At 34.6% G+C, this 15,881-nt stretch overlaps 1 protein-coding gene across 1 annotated transcript; it reads right to left on the bottom strand.

Moving 5' to 3' along the window:
- Window positions 1-9,562: 9,562 nt before the first annotated feature.
- Window positions 9,563-9,928, bottom strand: Smp_203990 (uncharacterized protein; the record flags this gene model as incomplete). Its single annotated transcript, XM_018790127.1, has 1 exon — window positions 9,563-9,928. The coding sequence occupies one exon, from the start codon at window positions 9,926-9,928 to the stop codon at window positions 9,563-9,565; it is 366 nt and encodes a 121-aa protein (XP_018655501.1).
- Window positions 9,929-15,881: the final 5,953 nt, after the last annotated feature.

Raw genomic sequence — 15,881 nt, 5'->3', positions numbered from 1 at the left:
TACATAATTCTGATAAACTTCGTCTTCTCATTTGTACAGTAAGTCTTTTTAGACAGCTATTTGATACCAAAAAAATTTAATTCGTATTTGTGTTCAGTAAAATCTTGATAGAGTCTGGAATCTGAGATGGAGGATGGGAGTGGTCAACAGGAAACCCTGGCCTCGGTTTCGTGCTACTTGGCACTCGTCAGTAAGGTGTACCTGTAATCTTGAGGGAACTGGTGCTCCCTGACGGATTCGATCACGTGTCTATCAGCTTCACAGTCAGAGACGTTACCACTGAGCTATTCGGGCCGCCACCGACCTCCTGTAGGATTGAGATGTAATCAGAATTGATTGATCATTGGGTGGTGATCAATGTCATGCGTTTCAAACCCTTCTTAATGCTGATCGAATGCTATCGATCAAGTTGCAATGTTCCCACTATTCTACGTGGCTCGACACTGCGTGCACTATGTTGTGATAACTCTGTTATTACAACATAGATCCATTCAAAATTATGTATAATATACCTCTTTAAATTGTCTACAAAGATTTTGTATTAAATAATAATTAAATAATTCAATATATATCGGATTTGAAAATTACTAAATATCTATTTGAAACATCTGGTACCTGTTCCAGATAAAGTCCACAGATGTACACAACCAACAACAACAACAACAAGAAAACGACTATTCCTATTTCAAATGATTCTCCTTTTTTTTTTCTAATAACTTGTCTTTATAATCAGTTTCATATAAATTACAAGTCAAATTAAACATCTAATATTCAAACAAACAATACCTAGTGGTTTGGTTTTCATTTATTATGTTATATACGCTGTACTACGTAAATGTATGGTAAAAATTGTGACTCTTTTGAATGGTTCTGTGTGTTAAACTTTCAGATTTCTTTGAAAGTTCCACTGACAACGATGGTAAACGCTATATATAAACTAACAGACAACTTATAATGTGAAAAAAAACATTTTTTGCCTTGTCATAACATAATATTCTAAGTGAATTTGTCACTTTTTTGACATTATCATAAGCTAAGTCATATAATTTATTTATTTAAATTGCCATCTGGCATTGCAAATGTATCGAGACTCAAACTCAGTACATATCTTAGAAATCAATACAATAGTGTTATTAGGACTAACTAAAACGTAATCGTCATCCCAAAATATATTGAAATTGTATGTATAGGTGATATCGAGGCATTCACTCAAGGTGCACACACACCAACAAAGACTGATAAAATAAATGACAACAAACGAATAAAATTTAGTTTAATCCAGTTTCATCATTTTGACTTGTCATTTGATCTTTATTGCCAATTCTTCATATTTCATGTAAATGTACACTCGTAAAAACTCACTAACCATTGGTATCCGTCTACTCCTTTTTTCAATCCACACATCGTTGAAAAATTATGATTATTACCGTTAAGTCTGTCTACTATTCCCATCACCTCTGTGTTCTTTCATATTCTGTATGACAGTTTACTACTTACTAAAACCAAGTAGTTTATATCATACTCAACTATTTCTATCCTTTGTTTGCTCTGACGATGTAACACGACGTAGCTCCGATGCCTAATATGCTAAGTCTGAATAATGTTTTTTTACCTCTTTTCTAAGTATTTTTGTGCATAAGGTTACGCCATATATTCAAATAATGAGTGGTTTAAAGTACATCTAATCGCTTTCACTGTATGATATTGCTAGGACTTGCGTTCTTTCGTCACAAGGAGCCATATCCTATCCATTTATACTCTTATTGACATGCTTTGGTTCATCACGGTACGTTCGATTGGTTTTCATTCTGTCTCCTTCGCTTCATTTACTTGCACCCCTTACTCTTTTAACCTTGTTAATCTCTAACAATTTCCAGTTTTCAAAATAGGTCACCTTGCTAGTTTCATTTAGTTTTTGACACTTGAAACAGCCATATGGTGGTTTCTGAAGGATAGAACATGCTTCAATTTTGTTCTTATTACCTTATTTAAATGAATATCTCTTCTCTTGATTATGCTTCAATTAAGTGACACCATATGATTTACGGTTTAAGCATTTTTCGAGTTTAATTTATTTTATATACCAGTGCTATACTTTACAAATTTCGTCTCTTGATGTCAGTATTCGAATCTAAGTTGAAACCTTGGACGAACTCTATGTCAACTTTAGCTTTAAATCAATTGTTTCGTGGCATTTTTTCTCATGTGTTAGTTCTTTTGCTTATAATTACGTTTATATTTTTAGTGATATATATTTCTTGACTATAATTCGTTAGTTTTAACAATGCTGGAATGTGTTCACGAAAACCAATTGTCGTCTTTATAGCTTCCCTGTCATTTAAACTGTAGCTATGTGAGAGTAATTATTATACTGAACGTTCAAGGATATATTAATCAAAGCAAAAAAGAACGTATATTGATGAAATGCTTCAAAGTAGGAAATAACTAACATTGAGAACTACTAAGTTTCCAATGGCTTACGAAATAATTCAATTTTTTAGTGGAAAATAATCAGATATTCAATTGATTAAATTTCACTTTTCAGCTAATTTATCTCACTTCATTCTGTTTTCGTTTTACCGAATGTAAATGTAAAAAAACACTGATATCGTAGACCATGCAGTTAAAAGACAGAGTTTATCAAAAAGACATGTTGTAGTCGTGCAATTAATAGTTCTTACAAGCTTTGCGTTCGCATAAGCTTATCTGAAGTTATCAAAACAAATACCTGTTTTAAACTACAATCATAATTCTACAATTTTTTAAAACAGATCAATTGAATAACCAGTTTTCGGATACTTAATCTTTTCTAATGTCTATTGATAAAGTCAAAACAGATGCTAGTTGACGTGTTTCGTTAAAATTACAAATCCACGTCAGTCTCAGCAGATTTTGATTTATCTCAGTAGCTATCTCAATAAATTTTTAAGCTTTAAAACCCACGGAAAATTTTCTAAGCACATGAATATCACTTCTAATCTGATATTTGTAAATGATTCTCAAGAATTTATGTACATTGTTAGTCGGTAATCTATTGTTTTCAATGTTCTAATAAAAATAGTAATATTTTAAATTCTCAACTTTCTGTGTGAACGCCTCGAAATCTCTATAAATTCCTGTTTAATGTCCATTGTTTACCATCTCTTTATAAGTTTACACTGATATATGGAGATGAAAAAATGAGATTGTTTGGGTCAACATTTTTTTATCAGTTCATTAAGAACTTAGATCAGGGTAAGAAGTTTGAACTTCACTCAGTTTGACGTTTTCAGATCAATAATTCGTGTATTATTATTATGAATGGTAACTTTTGAGGACTATTTATGGACCGATGTGATACGTATATTTCCTATTGTATAATTGCCAAGTAACTCAACTATTCATATTCATGTTCCTCTTATTATAAGCTTTATTTTGACCTACGAACTATTACTATTCGATTTACTATTCTTGAGTTATCCCCAGTCTATTAATTACTGTCCCCCCTTTCACAGCCACATCTGGCCAAATCTTGTACAAATGTTATTTTCTATCTTATGGCACGATGTGGTCAGTCTGTTTGGTATATATATATGGTGTCATTGGTCCGATCGATAATTCACTGCTCTCTGATTGGCGGGAATCATCACGTCATATATTAACTGGGCACGCACGCAGGCCACAAGATATAACAGTATCAATTCAGTATAAACTTCGTTCTTTAAAACAATTAGTCTCTTTGATAAATTTTGATAATGGGATGAGAAGACAGATTGTCAGAATTATGTGGTATATTCGCATAATACATTTCGAACAATCTGATCACACGTATACTTGTTAAGACATTTTTATATGAAAATTAAAAGGTTAAAGGTAAGCCGTAACAAAGAAAAATAAAGCACAGAAAAACAATCCGATAACCACTTTGGATAATAAATCAGTATTACCCAGGTAGATTAAGGATAAGAACAAATTTTTTTGAGCATACAAAGGGGGTTTCAGTTTCCATATAGCCAAGGCCTCAATCAACCTTAGCATACGTCCTTGATGGCTCTCGTACAACACTACAAATGCTGACTTGGTGTCAACCTTATGACCAGTCTCAACCAAATGTTTCGCAATGGAGGAAGATGTCTGTCCATCCTGTGATCTTATTTGACCACTGCAATTCATTTGGGTATGTATTCTGCCAATTGTAAGCGATCGTTCAGTATGCCAATTATAATCCCTGTATCCATCTAGGTGAACTATATTCAGTATCTTTCATCACAATAACTATGTGGGTATCAATGCGAAGGTCGGACTTGATAATTTCAAATAAATTGAGCATTGGGTAGAAAGTTCTACAGAGTAAATGTTGTGTCTTGATCAATACCGTCGCCAATTGTGTCTTGATCAAGGTTGTAGCCAATTGTTATGACTTGCTCAAAGTCGTCGCTAACTTGTTATGACCTTACAAATTAAACAAGGACGTAACTCGCGTGAATTATCCACCAATAGAAATACAACTTCTACGACCTTAACACTGTGACAATGACGTTCGATTAGTATGAGTAGTCTAGCGTCCTTATTGGTCCTCAGTCCGACTAGCCCGTCCACTTGAGTCCAGAACACCAATAGCAGCTTCTGCTATGCGAATCGTTTATTTCAAGTATACGTTGTTTCTATACCAGACAGGCAGACCACATTACACCATAAAATAGAAAATAATATTTGTTCAAAACCAAGCCAAATATGGCTGTAAACGTGGGAGACAATAATCAATAAACTGAGTATAATTTAGGAACAGTAAATCGTATAATAATAATCCATATGTCAAAATGAAGCTTATGATAAGATGAATATAGATATACATAATCTAGTTACTGAATAGTTAAACAATAAGAATATACATAGAATAATCGTCCATTAATAGGTCGTGGGAGTTACCCGTACTTATGTCTTCGCTAGTATATAACAGTAAATAAATAACCGAAATAAAAACCAACACGTTTAAATAGAACAAAGGAAACAATGAGGAATGTTTTTAGTACAGTCAAGATCATAATAAGTCTGGGTATGTCAAGCTATTCTTGTTCAAAGTGAGGTTGCATGACCTGTCGCTGTATAAATTTGTGCGTCAGGTGTTTATGAAATATTTCACACAGTCTACACACCGAATTTCAACCCCACTACTTCATATTACAAATGTATACATTTTTCATACCCAAATTCTGACGCACAAATTAATGGTGATAAGTCATACAAATTCACCTTGACAAAGAATAACTCCAAATTGGCATATTCAGGCTTATTATGATATTGATTGTACTAAAAATATTCTGCATTGTTTCCTTTGTACTGTTTAAACTTGTGTTAATTGAATTCGTATATAGTTGAAATAATGAGTCAGTTGAAGCTAGACCACCATGGAAAATTGAATTCGGTCATTGATTCACTCTGAATAAGAGGACTACATTCAGCCACGAAACGTCAGAAATATAATTTTTCTACTCATTAGGATACAATAAAAGTATATTTATTAATAACTCGATGTATTTTCCCCTATATGCGGTAATATTAAAAGTCTGCATAAACGTATGAATGATTATATTTTCGTTTAACAATTTTGTGATTTTCGTCGTGTTTTTGGGAAGTCAATAAATCCTCATTGCACCAGTCTTCCATGTTCTCACTTTGCGTCTTGGGATTGTGGTGACTTCCGTTTCCCAGTATAAGCGGTAAGATTAAAGAGTTGCAAAGGTTTCCGATTGTCAAATGTAAGCAGTAAGAACGCGGACCCAACAGAATCGGTACGTGCATAACAGAAGGCTGTCCCAGATATTTAACTCATGCTAATTGCAATTACTGATTGACTGTCTTTAGCTGAACAATATCTTTGAAATTCTACTATATTTATATTCATTGGACTGAATGCGAAGAATAAATAATAGTATTGAATTTGGTGCACAGAGTAAGTGCTCGGACCTATACAAAAAAACATATTCCAGTAGTAGTTACAAATAGGTTAGCACGTAAAAATGGAAACGAATTAAAAATACATGTGGAGATAATGCATTGTAGACAGAACAAAGTATCATAATTATGGCCTCGTTTTCTTTCATAACGCAGTAGTAAGCAGATGTAGTATGCAATCAGCTTTAAAACTCATTGACATTAAAATAGGAATAATAAGTAGTATACTGATAGTTGGTTAAACAGAAGCTTACATAGTAATCCAGTTATCTATTAATTATACAACAATAAATATTGAAAATTCGAAAGCCAATTCGAACTTTTACGATAATCATTCCGTTATAACATAAATGAAGACATGATCGACCTAACGACAGTCTACCAATCATCGTGTATAAGACTCAATAAATGACTCACTAATTCTGAAGCAGATATTTAGTTTCTGACTATCCTCTAGTTACCCACTATCTGTAAACAACCTGAACGGGAAATTAACACAAGTCCTCCACACTTTGTGAGATTGAGAAGATCAAAGCGAGGAAGAGCAATTGTCCCTGATTGATAACCTCTTTGACCTTTGAAAAACAGTCACCTTGTATTGGTGGTTAATTCGGCTTAGATACTAACTAGTATTTGGGAACTGGATGTATTCGCATCTGACTGGTGTCGGAGGCTGATCATTCCAAATTATAAGGCTACACTCGACTCAGTTGGTCAAGAGATTCTATGGCAATGTCTGTCATCGAAAGGTGTAGCACAGAAGTGCACCTACATTGAACAGGCTCTTTATTCGATGACAGCTTCATTTATCTTGGTACTGTCATCAGTCCTGGTAAATCTAGTATCTGATGAAGTCTTGTCACCAGTTCAGATATCGTGATTGGTGTTTGCCGATTCGTGTCACTTGTGATGTATATGAAATGTCCATCTGTCAAGAAAAGGTTTGGATACTGTTTAACAATGCACTCCGTTCTAATTTGTGGATGTGAAACACGGCCATCATAATAGAGAATATTTGTTGGTCACTAGTATTCGACCATACATATTTTGAGGAGTTTCACTGTGTGAGTTGAACGATTTGGTTGTGGAGCCTTGACTGTTCTTCTGAATAACATCAACAACTCCACGACCAACCCATCCAGCTTAGAGAACGAGACAACCGAGATTATTCACCTGAGCAAGAAACCTTCTCTATCATCTGAAAGACCATAGGTGTCTTTGATGCATTGCCCGTGTATTTTGGGACCAACGATGAGGAAGTGCGTGGGTTCGAAAAAGGAGACTGAGTAAAGATGGCAAACTGATTGGTGATGTAGTCAATCTTCATCAACTTAGGTGTTTAGGACATGTGTTACATATGTCTAACCACCACCTACCCCGTATAGCGATGTTGTCTGGTGTAGGAGTAGGTTGGAATAAAGCTAGGAGTGGCCAAATCGAGACATGATACCAGTCCATGAAGTCATTGACAACGGGATTGAGCTATGTTGACAGGTTTAGACTACCTGGTTGGGGTCAGCGTAATAATCGCGACTAGTGGTTAGAGACGTTGAATGAAATAGTTCAAAATCGTTTTCAATGGCATAGGTTCATCCATTCTTTGTCTTCCTTTAGAGCCTAAGCTTCTGAATTCTCCATAATTTCTTTACTCCACTAGATTGTACTGTAGTGTACAAGTATTTACAGACAATTATCCACGTGAGATGTTCCAGATCCGTTGGCCGCATACCATCAGCGGCCACCTACTGTGAGAGAGAACAAACCAGCTTCGAACTGAAGAGGAAATCGGGAAAAATCACTGGAAGTCAATAGGACATACATTGAGGGAGTCATGAAAGTGGGTCACGACGCAAGCCCGAATTTGGAATCTTGAAGTGAAAATGAGAAGTGGAAGACGAGGAAACACATCGAGTCGTCAATTAGAAGCAGACATGAAAAGCATGGATGGCAACAGGAAAGGATTGCCCAGGACAGATTTCGTTGCAGAATGCTGGTCGGTAGTCTATGCTTTACAAAGGGTAACAGGTGTAAGTAAGTAATGGTTTTTGAAACCTGGTTGTACCAGTTGGTAGCAATTAGTGTTTATTTTCTAGTTAGTCTTTTATTAAATTCAGGCGATTCTCTGAAACTTGAAAAATTACGTACATAATATCATTTGATTTCTATGAAACGGTAATTGTGTGGATGTTTAGATTTGAAACGTAAAAAGATTTTCTGTTTGGCAATTTATTCATATTTGAATAAAAATAAAGGGAATTCAGCGAAGAAAATTTTCTTTTCGACGAAATCATTTACTTAAAGTATACATTCGTATTTATAGTTTTATGGAAAATATGTCTATAGAAGGATAGAAAAGATTACGTCAGAAATTGGTTCGAGACTGATTATCATATGAGGTTACGCAATAATCAAGGGGTAAGAAAATAACATCAGGATAGAAATAATCTACGGGTCATATATAATCTTTCAGTTATTCTGTATTCTCTGAGTTTGATTGTACAGTTGCCGAGAAATTTGTAAGATAACTATTCACGATATAAAGAAGAGTGTGGAGAAAGAGTCAATATTTAGGAGAGGTTTTCAGACCATAAAAGAATGAAGACGACTATTCTGCACTCCGAGCTCAGGTCTGGACTGGTGAATTGGTATGCCTTCGACTGTGGTTAACTTTTCAGTTCAAAACTTCTCTGAGCCAGTTTTAATTTCGTAAATAATATTAAACGTGTAACTTGCAGCAAAACGAGACATTTAAGTGATAGTAATGATTTTAAAAATATACATTTAGTTAACTGTATATTTAATCCGCGTTCTTAAATCACGTCACTGTGAATATTCACGGCAACGGCTTACAACTTTAATAAAACTTACTCATTTCTATATAAAGTCCTATCCATAAGAGAACGCTGAACATATGTTGGCTTGATCTAACTTCATATGATGTGGCAACTTGAGTCGATGTACATATATGCCAGGTACTGCAATCCTTATGATTGGCTGACTGATAGAACTTTAAAAATTTATGAATCACAGACATTTGCGCGGCAGTTATTCCCCTAAATACTCCTAATCTATCTTCATTAGAAAGTAAGAAACTAAGGATCTAACATGAAAATTTATAAGACGATTTGTTTTGCACATCAAGCGAAGAATGAGAGGATAGCCAACCCAAACGAATAGGACATAATACAAAAGAAAGAGGTCAATAATAATCTGTTCCATAGTCAAGCAAATTAATACGTTCATTTTTCATGTGGTATGTTGAATATTAAGATACAAATGTGATACGGGTATTACAAGGTATGTATTAAAGACGTATAACAATAAAAAACGGAAATCTGAAAAATATAATGCCACTAATGGGGTATATTTTAAAAGGGATAAGATGAATGATTTTTAAGTTCTGTAAAATAAGGTATCTATGAGTATAAGTCGCGTATTTAGTTAAACAAAATATGTATGAAAGGTCTGAAGGTATGTACAAAAAACTTGTTGATATTGATTAAGAAAACTACAGAATAATAAACCATTTACTTCATATTCAGTGTGTGCTGATAATGAATTATTACGTAAATTAATTGAAATGGTTCAATCAGTTTTTGAAATTTCAGTTTATTCGACTGAAAAGTTCTCATGACTCAATTTTACTTACAGATTTCTGTAAGAAGAATAATTTAGTTACTGATTGTTTTTCAAATCGTACTTTACCAAATATTATTGTTAGGAAATTATTTATAAAAATGTTATAACGAATGGATGCGTGAGTGCCCTGTTTGATATATGAACGTGCTGATCCCCGCCAATCAGAGAGGAGAAAATTATCGATCGGACCAATGACACGGAAACCGTATGAGCAGTCTAAAGCACTTGTCGGTCCTGCTATCTGCCTAGCATAGCCATTTAAGTCCAGAACACCAATAACAGCCTCTGCAATATGAATCATTATTCTCAAACATACTGAGTATATATACCAAACAGACTGACCACATCGTGCCATAAGATAGAAAATAACATTTGTACAAGATTTGGCCAGATGTGGCTGTGAAAGGGGGGACAGTAATTAATAGACTGGGGATAACTCAAGAATAGTAAATCGAATAGTAATAGTTCGTAGGTCAAAATAAAGCTTATAATAAGAGGAACATGAATATGAATAGTTGAGTTACTTGGCAATTATACAATAGGAAATATACGTATCACATCGGTCCATAAATAGTCCTCAAAACTTACCATTCATAATTCTCCACGGGATACAACAAAGAACAGAAACATTATCCTCTAAATGATACCAAAAATTTAGTAATAATAATAATCAAGAAAACTTCATAACAGATACCTAAGCGTGAAAGACAATAAACCTACTGAAATCATTGTCCCGATAACTATACTATGATTGATGCAAATAATAACAACTTATTGAGTAAACGTTACTTTCCAATTTAATTATACAAAACAATAATGAGAATATATTCAGAGCTGAATTTTCTCTATTTATGTTGTGCAATATTTTAATTAATTATAGCTGACCACAATGGAAAATAATACCATGTATAAGAACTTTCGTCTAAATTAGAGCGAATAGTTTCACAGTATTTGGGCGCCGAGTTGATGTAAGACATTAAATAGGAATAATACCATGTGTTTAAATGGATGTGAATTTAGAGAAAGACTGAATTGATATGATTAGTGACGATCATTTATAATGTTAAAATCATTGACGCAAAGTCGTTAAACACGGATCTCAAAAACAGAAAAACTAGTCAGTAAATAAGATCTTTGAATGTAGGGAAAATTGCACATTTATATATCATATAATTGACACGAAAGTAGATCTGATTGAAATTCATATAAAACTTAAATGATTGTAAGATATGGATTTTATAGGCCGTTTGAAATTAAGGCTTATTTATCAGGTTCAGATTTAAGGTTTACTTTCGTAATTGATCCTGGTCTCAGTTATGTTAGTTTGTGGTCTGATTCTTGCACCGATACACACATTTCCATTATGCAAGCACACCTTGGTGCTTGAGTGAAAATACTAAGAAAGAATGGGAAGTTTTATTGAGAAACCGAATTAAAATGTACACAAACTGTTACATATGTCCTTCGGATAATTGAGCCAAATTTCGATTATCAGAATTCATCGATCAACAACATTCACCTATTGTTTAGCTTTGACCAAGCATCTGACCATAGGCATTGGATGTGATTGTATTTACCAACATTATCACCTCTCCGTTCTGAAGAATAGAACTCTCATTTGGGATAGAGTTACAACAGCTGAAATGTTGGTGTATTATTTTTTCAACAGCTACGTCATTAGGTTTACATTGAAAAGGATATATCTTTAGTGTTATGTAGTGCTTGCAAGTATTTACAAGAAAATCATAGACATAGATCTTGTGTTGATCGACAAGATGTATTTAAAAACGTAAGGGTAGTCGATGTTCCACTAGAGAATAAAACCTACGTTTATTTGAAAGAATGATCCAAGTAAATGTGAGAATTCTTCATGTATTAGAGATCGTGTCATTATTAATTAGTTGCCTTAAATCTATTAATCTGTTAATGACAATTTAAAAAAAAGAAACAATTCACGAAAAACAATAAACATTTAAAAATTAAGAGTGAGATTTTTACAGTAATTGATATTAGATTTAGAAAAATTGGCATATTGACTAAGATAATAAGTTATGAAAAGGAATTAAGGTCAATATTATGTAGTGATTAAACGTTTTTGAGAGCAATGCTAGTGGATATATTCAATGTGTCAAAACTGTTTAATAGAAATAGTAGTAATAATAATAGTGACACTTTTATAGAGTGCTAATAAACTCGGTTGTTCGTTACTGCAACTACCACATAAGCTTTGTTAATACATCATTTGCTTATGTGGATATCACTAATTACAGTTGTTTGTTCATTAAGAGTCTATTTAGTAGGTTTCATCACTATTCAAAACCATTTCACGTTCCACATGTCCGAACATGGTATTTCAGTGCTGAGCGTTTTGCTTCAGTGATCTAAATAAGATCTTAAAATCCAATCATACAGCTACGTGTATAAACATACATCCAAGAAAATAAAACTCACCATCTTGCAGCGGTGTTGTTTACAAAAGATCGAGAGGACGAAAAGACAAACGTCCGCAGCTTGAACCGGTTTGGTGGGTACTTAGAATCCACTGAGGGTAGTTGGTGAACCCGTATTACAAACTTATGGTTTCCAGGATACTCAGGGAGAAAATGGTATATGAACCTAATGTTGGTTCCTGACTACCATAGGACCGCATCATTCAACGTTGCCTCATGGATTTGACCTGGGCGTCAAAAATTCTCGGGAAGTGACCCCCCTAGGGAACTACCTGTTTCGGTTTGAAAACCCGGGCAGCATGCTAGTCCAAAAAAATTAAATTATTACAAATATACAAAAAGTATTTTCGCTTTACCCTCTGTTCTCAAATTATATTCACGACAATTTTGTGACATTTTTTTAAATTTTGGATAATATTGCTTGTCTATTCTGTTATTCTCATTGTACATTCTTTTTCAAACTCATACAGGAACAAATCTATGATGAAAATCCTGTCCTATCTAAACGACCTCAAGTCATTAACTGGTCGAAAGTTGAGTAATACTACTGAATACGAATTCTTCCAAAAGCGACCGATGAGCAAATCGATTTCAGCCTTTATTGGAATTAAGTATCAAACCGAGTCAAGTTCAAGGCTAGCTATTGACGCATCAAAATGTTTAGATGAGAATTGGCTACATCTATATGACACCATGGCAAGTATAGTCGATTTTGGCTTCGTGGGATGTCGGGCTGATAAGCTCCAAATTCCTACATACTCTTTACAACTGGTTGAGGCACGTCGGTTGATCCCGGTCAACTGGGAGTTTGACGGCGAACGTAGATTAGTACGTACTGAAATTATGCACAGCTTGCGTAAGAAACGAGAATCCTGGTGATTGGAGCATGCTGAGTTGGAAGCGGCAACTGCATCTGGTAACTTCCGGAAACTCTTCCAACTTATTTGAATCACCGACAGCAAGAAGTCTGGTGTGCATGAAACAATCAATGAAGTTGACGAGAAGCCAACCAACAGCATCTACTAACGTCTTGGAAGAGTTTTTCGACGAACAGCTAAACTAGCCTTCTGCCTGGCGACATCCATCAAACTGTTTTGTCCTCCTTAATGTCGACTGATCTATCTAACGAAGAGGAAACTCCCAAGGAATTCCAACTGCTGAAGCGTCACATATCACTAGACTTTAATGACTTACGGTCCATTTTACCGTTGGTGGCAACCTTCTGATTTTAAGACTTAGTTGCTTGTAAACGTTTGGCAATCAGAGTATCATAACATCCTGGGATGAATTGAGTTATCCCAGTCTTTAAAAAGGGCTTATGTCACCTATACAGTAACTATCGAGGGATAAATCTACTTCGGATCGCATCCAAGTAATCGGCTTCAGTCATACTGTAGTGAACGAGAACACGACTGGGGACAATCGAATGTTTTATACACAAATTACAGACTATCTCACTAAATTCTGATAACTATACAGCAAACAGTTAATTTGCAAAATAACCAATTGTCTCAATCTTCACTGTTCTTTCTGTGAATGTCAATCCATCTTCTCTAATTTCATTGTGCACTTTCCTACCATTTCAGTTCTTTCCTTATTGGTCTTCTGCCAAAATACATTCTATGTCTAACCATCACCATATACTACTTATATGAATATAAGTAGACCACGCCACAATACTCCGTTCTGTTAGAGGATGTCTTGATCATTTTTATTCACCCCCCCCCCATCATACTTATTACGAAGGGAGCATAAAACTACTCCCCTCAATTGTTTCATCCGATCAGTGGGGTTAGGCAGTTGTATAGTCTTACCATTCCCCTTCAACTTTGCTATCGATGATATTCTGGAAGCAGCCTGATGGATGTATATAATGGAAATATGGATCTGTCGCTTCGAGAAAGGTTTTTAGACCTTAAGCATGCGGATGATATTGTCTTACTATGCGGTGATACCCGAGTCATAGAATCTGCACTTAATCAGTGTCCGTAGGTATGAAATATGCTTTGCATTTAAAGTACTTTTACAAGACTGTGAGGTCTCTGGATCAGCAACCACTCTCCGCAGTGAGCAGATAGAAGTAGTCAAAAAGTTCGTATATCTGGCTAGATGAGTAAGTGCTGGTGGTCGCGCAAGTGATGAGACCAATTCACATAGTGAAAGCCAGAACAGCTCATGCCAATCTGAGCTATCCTTGGCATCTGCGTAATATAAGCCTGACTGTAAAAGTTTAGACTGATAACGCGTCGGTGAGGTCAGTTTTGCTTTATGCTTATAAAAACTGGAAGATCTGAATTAAGAATGATAATGACTCCATGTTTTTGATCGCCGTTGTCTCTAAAGGGTTGCTGACATCCAGTGGCAACACCATGTTAAAAATGTGAAGGTTTGGCAAATTGTGTTCGGATGCATGGACGATAATTTAGTGTTATCATATCGAAACATCGTCTCCGGTGGCTTGAAAATGTACTGTGAATGTCATCCTAGTGAACACCATATCGTGAATCACTGGCTGACACTAGGACTTGTAGTGTAAGACGAGGGCGGTCAGTGTAAGACATTTTGCCAGTGGCGATCATGCTGTAACGTTTTCCATTTCATTGAGAGAATCTACTTGAACTAAAAGAATATTTCCTGAGTTGAACTTATTCTGCCATTATTGTATTTTTCATATGCGTTTCAATCCATTGTCCTTTTTTTATTGTTCTCTGCTTTCTTCCTCTATCAGTAAACAATCCTATTTTATCGTGTGGCGCATATATACCGTGATGTCTCTCTTTACGAATAATTGTGTCACAGTAGACAAATAACAGAATGAACCTGTAAGTAGTAATGGCTCTGATTTATCTTTATTACACTGTCACCGATAAAATTATAAGTGGAAATGAAAAATCCTACTGATAAACGCGAAAGGAATACTTATCCTAAGCTATAAAACGATTTCACGAAGAAAGACAATAAACTTATGAAACAAATCAATGATTACTCAAAACTACTGATATTTGTATTACATCAAAGTCGGGGTAGCAATGAAGTCCTACTTGAACGTTATAATAAACTGTAAGTGACTTTTCTTAAATTCTAAACAAGAAATAATGGAATTTTTTATAAAATGTAAGAAAACTCTAATTAGAAAATTATTTGAACAAAGAGAATATTGTGACATGACCATCTTTTGCAGAAGAAAATCTTTAATCACTAAAATTTCTTAAAAACGCCTATGGCATTAAAATATAAAATCAATCGTAGTAGTAGTAGTACAGTTCACAATGAGATTTTACAACGAATGTTTTCATTTTTATCAAGAACTGGAATAACTGAAGTAAATTAGGCTGCACAGAAACAGAGCTTGTAAAATCAAACAGTTTTAACAATACACAAGAGCACCCGTATTACAATACAAATTCCATAGAAACAATGTAAAAGTAGTACAACAGACATTAAGACTAAGCAATATCGAAATAAAGACTGATGCTAACTAAAATAACTTTGTATTGAAACGAGAGAACAAATAGCCTAATTTCTAAGTGCTTTGAATTGACTACTACAACCTGAATATACATCTGACTAGTTGTGCTGTTAGTTTATAAGTTTTTTTTAAGATGCAACAATTTATTATTTTTCCAAAAGAAATCAATCGCAATGACGTAGGTGACACCGTAAACATTCCATCAAATTACATTTTCAAGTAATTCTTCCCATGAAACCTATTTCACGTGGATGAAAGAAGACTAAAATAAGTTTTAGACACATAAGATTTTGTCTACTGGTAAAAAATGTTAGATTTGCACTATTTTTCAAAGTTGAAATCATGAGTCAACTGAAGCAAGACCACCATCGAAAACCTGGAAACACTGG

Source organism: Schistosoma mansoni, chromosome W, assembly GCF_000237925.1.
Source record: "Schistosoma mansoni strain Puerto Rico chromosome W, complete genome".
Taxonomy (NCBI): domain Eukaryota; kingdom Metazoa; phylum Platyhelminthes; class Trematoda; order Strigeidida; family Schistosomatidae; genus Schistosoma; species Schistosoma mansoni.
Note: the sequence above shows the minus strand (reverse complement) of the source record. Positions and strands in the feature narration are given on the sequence as shown.